Source organism: Mus musculus, chromosome 6, assembly GCF_000001635.26.
Source record: "Mus musculus strain C57BL/6J chromosome 6, GRCm38.p6 C57BL/6J".
Classification (NCBI taxonomy): domain Eukaryota; kingdom Metazoa; phylum Chordata; class Mammalia; order Rodentia; family Muridae; genus Mus; species Mus musculus.
The window spans coordinates 56,441,948-56,460,158 of record NC_000072.6 but is presented as its reverse complement, the minus strand read 5'-3'; the positions used below and the strand labels follow the sequence as shown (position 1 = coordinate 56,460,158).

The window sequence follows — 18,211 nt, the reverse complement described above, 5'->3', positions numbered from 1 at the left end:
TTTTTAAAATGTTTTTTTTTCTGCCCCTTTCTGCTCATCCCCTTACACAATCCTTTCCCCTACTCCCTCCCCTTCTGTGAGTGGGTGGGGTTCTACCCTGGATATCCATCCACCCTGGCACATCAAGTCTCTGTGAGGCTAAGTGCATTCTCTTCCACTGAGGCCAAAGAACATACATGGTCTGGACCTAGGCCTCCCTGCACATATGTAATACATGTGAAGCATGGTCTTCATGTGGGTCCCAGATATCCGGAGTGAGGGCTCTCCCAAAAGTTGTTGCCTGCATGTGGGATATGTTCTTCTAGATGGGCGGTCCACTCTTACTCATGATTCTTCCTGCTAATTTTATCTGGCAGCTCAGGTAGTGATTAGAACCCAGAGCAATTTTGCTTTGTGGAAAACAAGTATTATGTCATGAAAGGGTGGGGTATAGGAGGATTGTGATAAATTCAAAATGAAACAAAAAGTAAAGAAATAGTGGAGTTAAATACCATCCTAATGACCATGATGAAAAACGTAGACTTGTGCAGAAATGGTTTAATTCAGAAGCCCAAAAGGAAACATGTAGATATTCTTCATACTCTTTATTAGAATCAGAAAGACACAGCCAGGAAGAAAAGTCTGTAGAGAAGAGAAGCAGGTGGCTGTAAACACAATACAAACAAAGTGATGCATAGAAAACAAGTGCCCCGTGTAGGGACTAAGATCTACCTTGAAATACAGAATGACTCCAGGAAGATGAACTGGAAGACAGTGTGAGGGAAGAAATGATGAGTCAAAAAGGTCAGGAAAAGGGAGATGGAGACCCTCAAAGAGAAATATCACAAGTAAATGAATTACAGGTAAAGGAAACTGGCTGCAAAGAAAGAACCCACCAGAGCCAGCTCCTCACTCCTCTCTTCAGTACACAGCACATAAATATTAGGACATAATTAAAATTTAATAAATCTGTGATTAAGTTTTTATTTGTGCATCTCTCATTAGCTAAGTGGCATTCTTGGAATTGCTCAAGGATATGCTTTGGTGAATCAAAACATGTATCAAAATAAATTCTATAGGTTATAATTTTCTGTACATTGTGGCTATTTAGAATATGAAATTTGGTTGGTCTTAATTGAGATATTTTCTAGATTTAAAATCTTCAGGATTGTAAGTTTAGGTATAATATAAAATACCATTAATGTTTTCTTATTTTATGAGAGTATGTCAGTATGGTAATACAGATTATGTCCCGAAGAAAGTGTATACTATTAAAATTAGTTTCATTCATTTGTCTTTAATAAATTTAGCTTGTAGGAAATTAAAATGATATATATGGACTGGAGAGATGGCTCAGCCATTAAAGGCTAGGCTCACAACCAAAAATATAAAATGACACACATAGCTTTCATCTGCCGGATTGCACAGTATTGCTATAGAGCATACATTATGATGCTAAAGAGCCGCTGAACACAGAAAACCAGGCAAACAAATATCATGGAAAATGTAGTTAGTTGTTAGTGGTGAAACATCTCAGTGTTCAGACAACTCAACAATAAAGAGCTAGACTTTCATAAAGTAGCAGTGAGCAGAGAGGGAGCGAATTCCATTATTTCATATCAAGAGATATCTATGTATATTAATAAGTTTCTGATGATAATGTGGAGATAAAAATGGAATATACAATTTTGAATTTAAAGGTAACTTATAATTCTTCAGATCAGAATAAAGCACATCACCATTATATATGGTTTCAAGAGACAAGGGGGAGGAATATGTGCTTCCGCAGTTAAGAGCACTGGCTGTGTTTCCAGAGGAAAATGCATGAGAAATTTCATTCTCAGCATCTACATGGCTGCTCACAACCAATTCTAGGGGATCCAGCACCCTCTTCCGGCCTATATGGGAACTGCATGCATGCAGTACACAAACATGGAGGTAAAACACATAAAAGTAACATAAAAGTAAAATAAAATTAGAAAGAAACAAAGCATATTAATTGAGATGAAAACGTCTTGGGAAACTAAGAAGAAGAAGGAGATCATTCTGGTGATGTCATCTTTATAAAAAAGTGAATTCAAAAGCAAAATGAGTAATTTTCTAGTATCATGGGTGTATGACCCACGATTACAATGTGACATTTCTATAATGTGTGTATATAAATAGATATGTTCCTTAGCTTTATGTAAAGAAATAAAATAATTTTAAAAATTACATGGATTGGAGGACAGAGACTAGTGAAGAATAAAGATTAAATAGAACATGCGTTCTTAAGTAGTTTGTGTGTTTTAATTTTTGTGCATGGGTGTTTTGCCTGAATGTATGTTTGTGCACCATAAGAGTGCCTGGTGCCAGTTGTGTCAGAAGAGGGAATCAGATCCCATGCAACTGGAGTTACAGTTATGAGCTGGCGTGGGTGCTAGGAACTGAAACTAGCTAGGTCCTCTGCAAGAGCAGGCAGAATTCTTAATTGGTAAGCCATCTCTCCAACACCTTTTAACTAGACTTTAGAAATAATGTTAACCTAGTATGGAAGCACAATAGCACATATTAGTGATAGTTTATGCAAACACATTGTTGCGTAGAAAATAAAATCTATAAAGAAAATGAAAAAAGGCTAAATAATGACAGTACCTCCCACACGAAAAGAAAAGAAACATTTGACATATCTTTTTAAAAAATCAAAAAAACAGCATTTTCAACAAATGGTGCTGGCACAACTGGTGGTTATCATGTAGAAGAATGCGAATTGTTCCATTCCTATCTCCTTGTACTAAGGTCAAATCTAAGTGGATCAAGGAACTCCACATAAAACCAGAGACACTGAAACTTATAGAGAAGAAAGTGGGGAAAAGCCTCGAAGATATGGGCACAGGGGAAAAATTCCTGAATAGAACAGCAATGGCTTGTGCTGTAAGATCGAGAATTGACAAATGGGACCTCATGAAACTGCAAAGTTTCTGTAAGGCAAAAGACACTGTCAATAAGACAAAAAGGCCACCAACAGATTGGGAAAGGATCTTTACCTATCCTACATCAGATAGGGGACTAATATCCAATATATATAAAGAATTCAAGAAGGTGGACTCCAGAAAATCAAATAACCCATTAAAAAATGGGGCTCAGAGCTAAACAAAGAATTCTCATCTGAGGAATACTGAATGGCAGAGAAGCACCTGAAAAAATGTTCAGCATCCTTAATCATCAGAGAAATGCAAATCAAAACAACCCCGAGATTCCATCTCACACCAGTCAGAATGGCTAAGATAAAAAATTTAGGTGACAGCAGATGCTGGCGAGGATGTGGAGAAAGGGGAACACTCCTCCATTGTTGGTGGGATTGCAAGCTTGTACAATCACTCTGGAAATCAGTCTGGTGGTTCCTCAGAAAATTGGACATAGTACTACCGGAGGATCCAGCAATACCCCTCCTGGGCATATATCCAGAAGAAGTCCTAACCGGTAAGAAGGACACATGCTCCACTATGTTCATAGCAGCCTTATTTACAATAGCCAGAAGCTGGAAAGAACCCAGATGCCCCTCAACAGAGGAATGGATACAAAAAAATGTGGTACATTTACACAATGGAGTACTACTCAGCTATTAAAAAGAATGAATTTATGAAATTCCTAGGCAAATGGTTGGACCTGGAGGGCATCATCCTGAGTGAGGTAACACAATCACAAAAGAACTCAAATGATATGTACTCACTGATAAGTGGATATTAGCCCAGAAACTTAGTATACCCGAGATATAAGATACAATTTGCAAAACACATGAAACTGAAGAAGAACGAAGACCAAAGTGTGGACACTTTGCCCCTTCTTAGAATTGGGAACAAAACACCCATGGAAGGAGTTACAGAGACAAAGTTTGGAGCTGAGACAAAAGGATGGACCATCTAGAGACTGCCATATCCAGGGATCCATCCCATAATCAGCCTCCAAATGAGGACACCATTGCATACACTAGCAAGAGTTTGCTGAAAGGACCCTGATATAGCTGTCTCTTGTGAGACTATGCCGAGGCCTAGTAAACACACAAGTGGATGCTCACAGTCAGCTATTGGATGGATCTCAGGGCCCCAAATGGAGTAGCTAGAGAAAGTACCCAAGGAGCTAAAGGGATCTGCAACCCTATAGGTGGAACAACAATATGAACTAACCAGTACCCTGGAGTTCTTGACTCTAGCTGCATATGTATCAAAAGATGGCCTAGTCGGCCATCACTGGAAAGAGAGGCCCATTGGACATGCAAACTTTATATGCCCCATTACAGGGGAACGCCAGGCCAAAAAGTGGGAATGGGTGGGTAGGGTATGGGGGACTTTTGGAATAGCATTGGAAATGTAATTGAGGAAAATACCTAATAAAAAAAAATCAAACAATTTTTAGGGGCTGGGGAAAACAGCTTAGTGGGTAAAGGAACTGGCCACCAAGTCTGAGTACTTGAGTTTAATACCCAGGACTCCCCTAATGCAGGGAAGGAATGAATTCCCCAAATTTATGTTCTGATTTCATACTTATACCCTCCCACTATAATAAATGTAATATAAAATAGATAGCTTTTGAGCAGATGTCAGGAAATTTTCACTAATGTCTTCTTAGAAAGCAGATTTAGTGTGAATCTGGCATGCCTGGATGGTGGCATGCAGCCATGTTCCTTGATTAAAAATTAGTGCAAAAGGAGAAATGCTAATCTACTGAAAACAGAGAATTCAAATACCAATTCAGCAAACAGAAACAAGTTAGTGATGAGGAAAGAGCAGCTTGTCAGTTCTATAGTGAGCTCATGAAAAAGGCAACGAGACTCACCAGTCTTCCAGAGAGCAGTTGTCCATACACAATGTTTTGATGACAGAATGTTGCATGCTGGTCCTCTCCCACATACTACCACTAGTCCCATAGTGGCTGGACCTCTTTACCTTTCACATAACAAATGCTGGTGAGGATGCTTCTAGTTGGAGTGCAACCTAGTTCAATAGTGCATAACAGTTCCCTTCAGTCCATATCCTCAAGAGAATTTACTGTTTATTTGTTGGTTTGTTTATTATTTATTTTAGTGAGATGTCTTGCCTTGATAACTTGGACCCTCACTGTGGTTTTAATTTGCACGTCTCTGATGGCCAGTGAAGTTGAACATCGTGTACGTTTACTGGCTGTTTATATCTCAGGTCTTGAGAACTATCAGCTTCCTTAGTATATTCTTTGATTGAGGTGCTTGAATTCTTGTTCTTTGGTTTTTTGAGTCCCATGTTAAATGATATTAATCACCTGAAAGATGTGTATAGTTCGTAAAAGTATTTTTCCTATTCAGTAGGCTATCTCTTCCCTCATTTTATAGCTTGCTTTGCATATAGACACATTTTAATTTTATGAGGTCCCACTTGTCATGTGCTGGCAGAGTGCTTGCCTATGGCATTATCTTAAAGTTTTTCTTTTTCCCTCATGTTTCTTTTAATGGATTCAGAGTGTTAGGACTCTTACATTTGTTGAGAGTAGGGGATCTGCTTTCCTTCTTCTACATGTGACTGCAGACCCATAGTGCTGCCATAAAGACCTGACACATAGACTTCGGTTCAGAAATCAATACAATTAGAGAGTAGCTGGTTACCACCAAGGCATGTGTGCCACTGCTGCACCCCTAGGGTGATCCTACCATGCTAGTTATTGTGGTTTACAGGTGCCATAACTGGGTAGGAAGTTGCTAGCACCCCTCCTTTGGAAGCTTACATGATTCCTTCTGGTACCATGAAAACTTTGGGGAGTAAGCATTAAGGTCAGGTCCAGCTCTGGGTCCTCTGAATCCTGTGTCTGAAGAAGATAACATCTTCTTACTGCCTGACTAATTTTTGACAAAGGTGTCAGAAACATACTTCAGCAAATGACAGCCTCTTTAAAATATAGTGTTGGATAGATCTATCATTTCACCAAAAGTCTGTAACAAATGGTCCGAAGGCCTTGATGTATGTCTTAAACTTTGAAACTAGCAGAGAAAATATAAAACAAACAAATAAATAAACAAAACCTTAAGATATAGAACTAGGCAAGGACTTTCTAAAAAGAAAAAAAAAGTGCTGATAGCATAGAAAGTAATTTCAGGAAAGATGGTGACACTTTTGAAATTTTAGTTCCTTTCAAGACCTCAGATATATTATAAGAATATGTTTTTATTTTAATCTCAAATGTGGGATATGGAGCAACTTCAGATTGTCCACAGCAGTTGACTATGACTTGCCTCATACTCTGGAGGGCGCATGATTTTTTTGCCACCTACTAATTCTGTGATGTTTGGAATTCTGGGGACTTTTCAGAGGGTATATAAATGCTAGGTCCCCAAGAGGTAGTGGGGGTTGTTGCTTGGTTGTTGTTGGTCATAGTTTGACAAGTAGTCATGAGCAAAGAAGAAACAACAAGAAGAAATTAGATATCCTGTTGGTAAAGACCAAGCTTGCCCCAAGGAACGTGACACCCTTAATCAGCAGGAAGTAGTCAAAGGATAACATCTAGCCCCTGACTTTAGTCAGGGGTCTCTTTCTTTTTCTGTCTCTTTTGCTCTCTTGCCTAGTGTTAGGGGGTTGAAAGAGTGGGTGAAAAGACGTAGATAATGGTGCAAGAAAGAAGAACCCACAAAGTAGCTAAAGGCCAGCTACAAGGAATTGGCAAATGGGATCAAGTGAAGTTAAAATGATTTTATAAAGAAGAAAAAAAACCTGCCATGAAAAATATTTGTCCACTAAATGTCAGACAGTGGGTTAATATATAAAATACACAAAGAACTGCCTAAATTAAATACCAGGAAAACATCCCAGATGTCCCTCAAACAGAGGAATGACTAGAGAAAATGTACATTTACACAATGGAGTACTACTCAGCTATTAAAAGCAATGACTTCATGAAAGTCTTAGGCAAATGGATGGAACTAGAAAATATCATCCTGAGTGAGGTAACCCAGTCACAAAAGAATACACAAGGTATGTACTCACTGATACATGGATATTAAGAAAAAAGCTTGGAATACCCACGATACAACTCACAGACCATAAAAAGCTCAAGAAGAAGAAAGACCAAAGTGTGGATGCTTCAGTCCTACTTAGAAGGGGGAACAAAATAATCATGGGCAGTAGATGGTGGGAGGGAATTGGGAAGAAGAGAGGGGGGGGAAGGGGGGCAGAATCAGGTGTGGGAGGAGACTGGGGAGATGTACAGAGGGTCAGGAAATTGAACAGACGTGTATAGCAATGGAGGATGGTGAACTGGGAGTAGCCACCAGAAAGTCCCAGATGCCAGGAAAGCAAGAGGCTCCCAGGACCCAATGACATTAGCTGAAATACCTAACAAAGGGGAGAGAAAGCCTGTAGAAACCATATTTAGAGGTTAGGCACAGCCTCCTGTTGAGGGATGGGGCCACTAACTCATCTCAAAAATATTAGCCCAGAATTGTTCCTGTCTAAAGAAAATACAGGGACAAAGAGTGGAGCAGAGACTGAAGGAAAGGCCATCCAGAGACTGCTCCACCTAGAAATCCATCCCATATCAGCCACCAAGACACTATTGCTGATGCCAAGAAGTGCTTGCTGACAGGCGCCTGATATAGCTCTCTCCTGAGAGGCTCTGCCAGAGCCTTACCAATACAGATGCAGATGCTTTTAGCCAATCATTGGACTGAGCACAGGGTTCCCAATGGAGGAGTTGGGGGAAAGACTGAAGGGGCAACCCCATAGGAAGAACAACAATATCAACCAATCAGACCCCCCAGAACACCCAGGGACTAAACCAACAACCAAAGAGTGCACATGGAGGGACCCATGGCTCCAGCTGCATATGTAGCAGAGGATGGCTTTATCTGGCATCAGTGGGAAGGGAAACCCTTGGTCCTGTGCAGGCTCAATGCCCCACTGTAGGGGAATGCTAGGGCAGCAAGGCAGAAGTGGGAGCACCCTCATAGAAGCAGGAGGAGGGGGATGGGATAGGGGGTTTGTGGAGGGTAAACTGGGAAGGGAGATAACATTTGAAATGTAAATAAATAAAATAACCAATAAAAAAATTAGAAAAAAAATACCAGGAAAAAAAAAAAGCTCCCAGTGAGTAAATGGAATACTGATCAGGATAGACAGTTTTCAAAAGAGAATATACAACTGGCCAACAAATACCTAGAAAAGTGCTCAACATCCCTAGCCATTAGGGAGATGCAGTCAAACGGCTTTGAGATCCCACATCACCTCCGTTAGAACTGCGAAACAAATGACAGAAGATGCTGGCAAGAATGCAGGAAAAGAGGAGCCATATATACTGTAAGGAAAGTGAGCTTTTGCAGCCCTTATAGAAATCAATATAGATGTTACATAAAAAATGAAAAGTAGCCCTGTATATGACCATGCCTGGTTATGTACCTAAAGGACTACAGCCTGGCACAGAGTCCTGTCTTTTTAATTTTTACTTTTTAAAGAATTTCATGTGTGAGTACTGTGTTTACATCCTTCCTTACTTTTCCCCTCCCCCGAAGTCTCTTCACTTGTTTCCTCAATTTCCTCTTTTACAGCACCTGTGCCCCTACAGAGATATTTATACTTCCCTGTTGATTGCTTCAGGATTCACAATAGTTGAAAAACAGAACCACTTTAGATGTCTATCGTTAGAGAAATGTTTCCTGTGATACCTATACACACTGAGAGTTTATGCCAATGGAAAGAAAAATGAAATCTTCACATTTTCAAAGGATGGATTAAACTAGGGACAAAAGTGATTGAGACTCAAAGACAAAATCTACACATTTCTCACATATGTGGACCCTAGATTTTAGTATGTGTGCTTTTTGTATGAAGCACCTTTCTTTGTAAAGTTCCTTAAACTGATCTTAAAAACAAAGCTCAAAAGGGGATTGTCTGGGGGGATATTACAGGTGTTACAGGCTTTTAGAGAGAGCTGTAGGATTTGGTAGTCTTAGCTCTTTCAGTTTGCTCTTTTTCCTGCTTTCTGCGCCATCCCTTCAGTTTTAGTGAGTAAAGTCTGTCCCACAGAGGAACTTCATCCCAAGAGGAGGATGGATACAAAGGCACTTTCCCTTTTCTTTCTGGAGAATTACATTTCCTCCCTTCTTTGTGTTTTTGCAAGACCAAACTCTCAGTGTGTAACAACAGATTGTATACATTGTTTACTCAGACCCAAGCTGATACGTTGCTTTTATCAGAATGAAACAGAATTACAATATTACCCAGGGCTCCTCTGCAGGCAGTATATTTGGATGCCTCTGTTAGGCACACTATAAAGTGATCTGTGGCTACCCCTAGTTTACATTCTTCTCATTTGCTTGTGCCCTTGTCTTTTCTCAGTCCATTAAACTTACCCTGCATGGTTCCTGCTCCCTGTAGCTGAGCCCCCTTCCCTAAAAGCTACAGACTGCTTCCTTGAGGCCTGAGATGTCCCCAGTGAATCTTATCCTCCTTATAAAAGACCTTCTGAAGCATGGACCGTTCTTCTTGGTCTACGTTGTACATCTGTGTTTTCTCTTATGTGACAGTGTAAACACTGTGTTGTATCTCAGAGGATGAAGGAAGTGAAAATATTGGGTTAAAACACTTAGGTTTCTTTCCCCTCACTCTATGACCCAAGAGTTTCAATCTTTGGAGACAAAATACGCTAGTGTTCAAGTGTTGAGGAAGCAGGTCCGATGGTCACTAAGGCAATTCCCATCAGATATCATAGCACTTCTCAGCTCATCGTGAGTACTGGACAGTGACACATTGGAACCTGACTGCTCCTTCTCCTACTGTGCTTATGGCTACAGATAACTGCTAACAGAGCTTATGAGTCAAGTGGATTTACAGACCATCTGGAAGGGTTATGGAATACTCGACAAGAAAGTAAGAGGAAGGAGGTACGTCAGGGACACAGAGGAGAGTGTAGGAAAATGGGTAGGTACCAAATAGGGAAGAAGGCGGAGGAGCACACAGCTGGGTTTGGGAGCAGGAGGAGCAGATGAGATGGAGTGGGCTCAGTGGAGCTGCTTGCCTCCTGCACCTGAGCCACACTATTTTTGGTATCCTGAAGGCTTAGTTTACCTGTGATCTCCCTCACGGGGCTTTTGATATTATTGGAAGAGACTCATGTGATTTTTGTTTCTGTATTTTTGTCTCTATTTAGTCAGAGGCATTTCATGCTTTCAAATCAGCCTAAAATAAATTGGAGTGGGGGAAGTTTTAGTTTTCATTTCGTCAGAGAAGACTTTCCAGCCAGTGCCCCCGGGAGACTATACTGTGGATACTCTATGTACTGGGCGTGGGTTTGCTTCTAGCGGGGCCTGTTGGGAACCTCCGCTGGTACTTTTCTTCCAGCTTTCCTCTAGGGATTCTTGACCCACAGAGGAACTATCCGGTGCCCATGCATGGAAAGCCCTCAGAAACCATTTCTGAGGGTTAAGTCAGAAAATTAACAACTCCTCTGACGATCTTTCTAGAATCTAGCCCTACTTGACCTATTTTTGATACATTTAATTATATCATTGTTTTACTTAAGAGGTCATCAGAGGAGTGACCTTGAAAACATAGTTAGGCACACAGATCCCACGAGAAGAGAGGAAGATGCGTCATACTCTGGGGCCACATGGGAAGTGCTTGGATTGGTCATTGACAGAGGAAGATGCAAGCCTGTGTGGCCAAGAGCCTCATTGTAGCTTTCCTGGGAAGGAACAGGTGAGGCTTAGATTGGCCTGTCTGAAATGGGTTCTGGAGTATCAGAGATGCTTCAGTATCTGACCTTTGTGTACGTCTAGATGACAATCACCCTGACTATGGGAGACTAAGATGGGGAGTGTCCAAATGTCTTGGCTTTTATTTGAAAAGTAAACTTCAGATAGGACTTCTCAGGGTTAGGTGGCAAGTGAGGCAGGAGACTAAGATAGGGTAACTCAGGAATATTATTGAATTGTCTGGAAGAGACATGTCTAGTACATGAATACAGGGCAAAGGTTCAAATGCTGTTTTTGAAAAGCAGAAACCTGTTGACACTGATGGGAACTCCTGGATGTACTTGGCCATGCTTGGTCCTCCTCTTACTGTATTTCCTGTGATTCTTCACTATGTTGCTTGTGATATGATACATGTTTTACTTTAAAAATTGAAACTAATTTTGCTCACATTTTATTTTTGTGTTTTCTTTCCTTTCTGAATAATAGTTATCTTTTTACTAATCAAACTGGTCATCAAACATGTTCTCAATGTCTCCTGAATGTGACCATGTGTTCATACTGAGAGAGCCACATGCCTCTTCTCTTCCTTGACCATTTTTTTCCTGTGTGACTTTTCCTTCTGAAATAAAAGCTTTCATTTCCAGCATTTTAATTTTAATTAAATTTAAATGAATTAATTTAAATTTAATTCCACATGTTAATTTTCTACAGCCTACATAAAATTTAGGATTACGGTCTCATGGCTCCCACCAAGTCTAAAAATTCGTTCTAGTGTATGTTTGTATGTATCCTTAGAATTGATCTCTTAGAGCAGGTAGAATGACTTGGTAGTAGGCTTCTTGACTAGCAGGTATAGAATCCTGGGTTTAAGTTCCACTGCCACAAGGACTTTAAAATTTCTCTAGGCATGCATTGTTCTGTAATTATCAGAAGATATTGGCTCACTCTTAAGATCAGTTACAGCTATCATTTTATATAGATAGATAGATAGATAGATTCACATATATATATATATATATATTTAGATTCATATGTTTATGTCTGCATACAATTTTAGATTTTATTTATTTTAATATTAACTTACACAGTTCAACAATATAAAATATTTATCAACGTAAAATAATCCTTTCATATCTACCCTAATTTCTCTATTACTATTTCATCCACTATATTATTTACATAGGTTTTGCTCCTTTTAAAATTTCTTCTTGTTTCTTACTGGAGAGAGAATAAAATATAAACTTTATGTATATCACCCCGAATTAAATATATCCTTTTCATCAAATAGAGTTATTTCCATTGGGAATATTGTTCAGTGGCACAGATGCTTAGAATATGAATACATTGCAGGTAGTTCAAGTGGCCGGTAGGTGGTAGTAGCCTAATTACAACAGAATTCCTCAAGTGAGGGCAGCAAATGTTAGCCATGGCTCCTTTGGAGTTGCTAAAGGCTAATATCTTTAAGAGCACACAAATGTGTTGGTGAGTTGATTTAGTTGTTAAAGAAACCAGGAAAATATTTCAATTATTTGGAACACACAATGCTTCATCTTAATTGTCAACTTGATCAGGTTGATGGATGTCTGGTACACGAGTCAAATACACTCTGGGTGTGACTGTGGGGTGCTTCCAGAAACAATTACATCATAGGAACTTAAAGTATCTCCTGATAGACAATTTGGTGACATTATGGGGCTTAAGAAGGAAGGTGGTCCCTTGTTGGAGGAATTGGTCACTAGGGCTATGTAACTGGGAGCTATATTTTGTCCTGGTTTCTTCCTATATTTCATTCTCTCTTCTTCCTGTTGCCATGATGTAAGTTCTTTTTTTATGCCTTCTTTGCTGTGATGGATGAATGCTACAAAAACCATGAGCCAAAATAAATCTTTTCTACCTTATGTCCTTTATATCAGGCATCCTGTCATAGTGACGCAGGGGCAGGGTAGGTATCCAGCACAGCAAATCCTAAGGCAGACAGATAATTAAGACCAGCAGGAGAGCAGAAATGAATTTGCTTAATAGTCATAAAACTGTCAAGACTTGTCAGTTTCTGCAAGAAAGTAATTAGTTGTATTTCATTTGATAAGGGTTTTTTTTTTTTTTTTTTTTTTTTTTCTGTAGGCAAAAATCATGTTACCCATCTGTTTTCTTTAATTTCAGGGTATAAAATAAGTTCAAGATAATGAAAGTGGTGATAACCTGGGTTGGGTGAGCGGCACAGGCTCTCCACAAAGCTATTCATTTCAAAGACTAGCGCTCTTCCTTCATAGTGTTTCTTTATCACCCGAACTTAATCATCCACCTCTTCCTGTCGCTTCCACTTGAGGTTTTTTTCCCAAACTACCTTTGCAAGATGGAGGTTTTTGTCCTGATGCTTATCACCCCATGCTAACAAGATGGCTGCGGCAGCTCAAATACTATTGTCACCTTTCAGCAGGAAGACGGAATGAAGAGGAGAAAGGAGGGAAAGGTGAAGTTTAAAGGGATGAAAGTGTGCTAGGGATAGCCTCAGGCATTTCCAATTATAATTAATTGGAGCAGAATTGCAATACAAAGCTAGCTATAGCAGCAAGGAAAGCTGGGGAATTTCATGTTTTTTTTTTCATGTATTTTTTTTTTCTCCTTTAAGGGAGGAAGGCAGATGAGCTGGGAATTGGTAATGAAAGTTAAGTGAGTCCTATTTAATGACTTACTGTCTCTGCCCTTAAGCCTGTCATTGTGACCATATTTGCTGGTGCGGGTTTTTGAAGATACCATTTGCATATCCCCTGGGGACCCATTCGACAAAATGATAGATATTATGAAGTCCCTGATGCCTGCAAATGAACTTGTATTTTATTAGTTTATTCTTAAGATTAGTCATCTGTATATATAAAGCTTTGCTATTTTGCTTAAAAATAACATGCCTCACTTTAATGCCCCATGCCTTCATGAGGACCTTCCTCTAATCCTGCCCTACAGTGTAGCAGTCTGCTCCCTGAAGAGAAGATAGACTACTATGGTTTTGACCATTTTATTCAAGGCCCTAAGAGGCCTTTGGATTTTCCTCTAGACAGCAATCCTCTGTCTCTGCTCCAGCCTCAGTGGGTGGCTCTGTTGTGTCTTTGAACTGCTGCAGTGCCCTTTCCTATTAGCTGCAGTACTGCTCTGGCCTGAGATTCATGTCCTGTGTCACGTTTCCTTGTTGCTCTTCCAGGTCCCCAAAGCTGAGTAGGTGAACCTTCTTTGGTTTCCTACAATACCTTGTTGCTCCCTAGCTATGGTGTATTGCTATGTATTGTTAATGGTCAGAGCTACAAAGACAAACTAGTAAATTTAACAGAAGACTGGTAGGAGCTATAACTTGGATCCACTGAAGATTTTCAATACTTCCCTAACTCCTCATTCATCTCTCTATAGTGGGGTCTGGAATGGGACCTGGGTCACTGATGAAATTTAATGCATGTTTATTGAACGAGAAAATGAAGGAATGGAGGAAAATGTCCAGGAAGTTGATTGTAAGACCTTTACGTAGCAGCTGCTATTCTTGTTCTTTCTCCTGGAACCAGAACTTCATTAACATATAATTAACATAGAACCAGACTTCATTAATAAAACCAGATCATATTAAGCTATATGGTTAGGGCTTCAAAATTGTCCTGTATTTCAGGGACTTATGAGTCTGTTTCCTGTTCCTAATGTGCTCTTGACTGATGTAGGAGTAGTTTGAATGGACACTCCAAGGGGATCATCATGGATGGTGATGGTTAGTAATAGAACTTTTCACTGTCGTGTTTGTCCTTGATAAAGGTTCAGGAAGGTACTTTCCCTTATATGTATGACATTCTTCTGCTCTTCATAACAGAGCCACCCTTCAGGCATAGCAAGCCAACATTAATTCCATGGTGGGATGCAAGGGGCTGCTTAAGGTCTTCAAGAAGCTAAGTGTCTCTATGTGCACACACACCTATTCTCTACCTTCCTGTTGCAGCGTGGCCATAGCTAGTGTTGTCTCAGACTCCTCCCTGTACATTACTCATGTTCCATCAATAGGCTTTGTTGAATTAGAGTGGTTTTCCTTCTCTGTGGGTAGAGTGTTAACAGATGAATGCGATTCTATGGAAGCAAGGCAGGCCTACCTCACAGTGTCTTCGTGCAAATATAAAAACCATTACTCCATGACTAGCTGTGTTTCAACTGTTTTAATTTATTTCTTTAGAATGATGAAGTCAATGGATTAGGAGAGAACTGACATTTTATAGATAATTGTTTTTATACTCATTGATCCTATTGTGGCCATATGAAGAAGCAATGGATCATGGGACAGATGCAGAAGGAGGAGTTACTGTGAGTAGGAGCCATGATTTGAGTCTCTGTGGGAGGAATAAGTGAGGTCAGGGAACAAGGCACAGGATTGGGGAATGGTGTCTGTGAAGGGTAGCTTAGATTTAATTCTATGTGACCTATTTCCTGGGTGATTATGGTTAGGGTTATTAGGGCAGTCAATAGAGATCAGGAGCATGAAAGCCCAATAAAGAGGAAGTTGGGTGACCCTGGGTGCTAGTGGATGATCAGGGCCAGGAGGCAAAGTAAAGTGATGAAGTTGGCTGTGTTGAGCATATACAAGTGGGCAGATGTCAAAGTACAGAGTTTCCAGAAGATACAACCATGCTTAATAGGCAGGGATCTATGTTGTTATGGAAGAGCTAGAAGAGGTTTGATGCCCAGTGTAGGGGAATGCCAAGGTGAGAAGGTAGGAGTGGGTGGGGGGAGTACCCTCATAGAGGCAGGGGGAGGGGTATAGGGTAGGGGGCTCCAGAGGGGCGACCTGGAAAGGGGATAACATTTGAAATGTAAATAAAGAAAATATCCAATAAAAGGAAAAGAAAAAAGAAGAGGAGGTAAGGGAACACTTTGTCACATCCCACCAAGGCCGTGTTCTTTCAGTACTTTGGTTTGAATGCATTAATAATAAACTTAGAATCACTTACAATGTGTCAGTGTTGCATTATTGAAAAGAAATTATTAAGCACTTCTACTCGGTGTAATTTATCCAAAAGCGAACCCAGATTTGGTGTCTCCCCCTGTCTTCCCCCCTTCTTCTGTTGTTGCCTGTCTGTTGTATAAGTCTGAATCTATGCCTGCTGAATGCTGTCTTGTGGATCTATCTGTTCCTGGCTCTGTCTTTGTGCACATGAGTGTGCCTATGGGTGTGTCTGTAACAAAAGGCTTTGCTTTCTCTTTAATTGAACAGCACAGAAAGAATCATACCAGAGAAAGAACAAGGAATAGTTTACAAAATTTTATAAGAGATTAAGTCACTGATTCAAACTGACCCAAGCAGACCCAGATAATAAACACTATTATCATTGTTTATCAAGCAATATTCATATGTTACAACCAATATTTATGATGGATATTAATGATATAAGGCCGCTTTCATTTTATTTTCTGTTTTCAGCAAATGATTATCATGATGTACAGGCATATATGTATCACTCTCTGATGTGGGGTATACAAGAGTACCAAACTTAAGATCCCAGCCATGCGTTAGTTTAGATTGGAAAAATTGATGACATGAGAAATCCAAGGCAAGTAAGGTTGGTTGTTATATTTTTCCCTCAAGAACACATTAAACAACAGTTTGAGTATATAGCAAGCCAGTCTTAAGTCTTAAATGACCTCGAGGTGTATTATTAATTCTGGCTGTGAGGTCCAGCAAAAACTTTTAGTTCCTTTGAATGTAAGAGATATTTTTATCATATTATTACACATTATCATGTTGATATTGGCATCTTTTGGTGTGGTTGTTTTAATAGGGCCACTCCTTGGGACAAGCATATTCAATCCACCACATTTGTCTAATTCAACTCTACACTTATAACATCATTTCCACCTGATGTTCACCTTTCACACTTAGCTGACATATCTGATGTGTTTTTAAACTGGAGTGTCAATAAATAAATATTGCAAAATAGCCTTTCCCAAATCTTAATATTGCAGAAGAAATGGACAGCTTGATAGTGACTTGTAATTCCTAGAGTGGACACTCTTTGTTTTTTTTTTTTTTTTTTTTTTTTGTATTACAAATACTTTTTATTTCGAATGTCTTAGCTAAAAAACAAAACACAAATGTGGTCAATTCAAGTATGACATTGCTAATAATATGATGTCCATACCTCTCACATACACAGCCCTTTCTCATTTGCCTTCTACACAGTTGTGGCAGTCTTTTTCTTACCCAAGACTTCACCTTAATAAATTATCTATGAACACTTATGTGATAAGGATCCTTTGTCAATATTTTGCTTTTGTAACAGGTACTGTATCATGAAACATTATGTCATAACATTCTTTCTTTTTTTTTTTTTTCCATTTTTTATTAGGTATTTAGCTCATTTACATTTCCAATGCTATACCAAAAGTCCCCCTTACCCACCCACCCCCACTCCCCTACCCACCCACTCCCCCCCTTTGGCCCTGGCGTTCCCCTGTACCGGGGCACACAAAGTCTGCGTGTCCAATGGGCCTCTCTTTCCAGTGATGGCCGACTAGGCCATCTTTTGATACATATGCAGTTAGAGTCAAGAGCTCAGGGGTACTGGTTAGTTCATAATGTTGTTCCACCTATAGGGTTGAAGATCCCTTTAGCTCCTTGGGTACTTTCTCTAGCTCCTCCATTGGGAGCCCTGTGATCCATCCATTAGCTGACTGTGAGCATCCACTTCTGTGTTTGCTAGGCCCCGGCATAGTCTCACAAGAGACAGCTACATCTGGGTCCTTTCAGTAAAATCTTGCTAGTGTATGCAATGGTGTCAGCATTTGGAAGCTGATTATGGGGTGGATCCCTGGATATGGCAGTCTCTACATGGTCCATCCTTTCATCTCAGCTCCATACTTTGTTTCTGTAACTCCTTCCATGGGTGTTTTGTTCCCACTTCTAAGGAGGGGGAGTGGACACTCTTTGGATGGGTATCCTTTTAGAATGGCATGTTAAAACCTGGTCTCTGGCCAGTTCAACTCATAGGGGAGATTTGTGTCTGGAAATCCCTGAATAGACATCTTCATGGATACAGGTGCTATTACCCAACACATGGAGCTGATCCCTCTGCACTGAAACAGGATGCCTGTGATGTTCAACTGTAATTCTGTATATCTACAGCTAGTCTGTCTTCTGCATACAAATAAAAAGATCCCTTATTTATCCACAAATTGCCTGCTGAGTATCTACTCATGGAGCCCTGTGATGTAGGTGTTGCTGAGAGATGTCTAAACTTCCTGCTCTGCCTTGCATATCCTGGGTGGGGATGAAGGGCACAGCTGTGACTCATTTGCCCATTTCTCTTTTATCCTTAGGGTCTAAGTCACAGAACTGCCTGTGGAACTCCCTCATTGATGGGCTCACTGGGAATATTAAGGAGAAACCACGGCCAACAATTGTCCAGGACACGCGACCCCCAGAAGAAATTCTGGCAGATGAGTTGCCACAGCTGGATAGCCCAGAAGCTTTGGTGAAGACATCTTTCAGGTTTGGTGGATGATAATCCAGTTTGTTCCTTCTTAGTG

At 40.1% G+C, this 18,211-nt stretch overlaps 1 protein-coding gene across 6 annotated transcripts in view; it reads left to right on the top strand.

Moving 5' to 3' along the window:
* Positions 1 to 18,211, top strand: part of Pde1c (phosphodiesterase 1C) — a 582,713-nt gene that overhangs the window by 192,352 nt on the left and 372,150 nt on the right. For all 6 annotated transcript variants that reach the window (XR_003956167.1, XR_003956169.1, XR_003956168.1 and 3 more), the window contains one exon: positions 18,002 to 18,173. Coding sequence is in view for 3 of the 6 variants with exons in the window: in XM_006505730.4 (XP_006505793.1) it covers positions 18,002 to 18,173 (172 nt within the window). In the remaining 3 variants the exon portion in view is untranslated. The remainder of the gene's footprint in view (positions 1 to 18,001; positions 18,174 to 18,211) is intronic.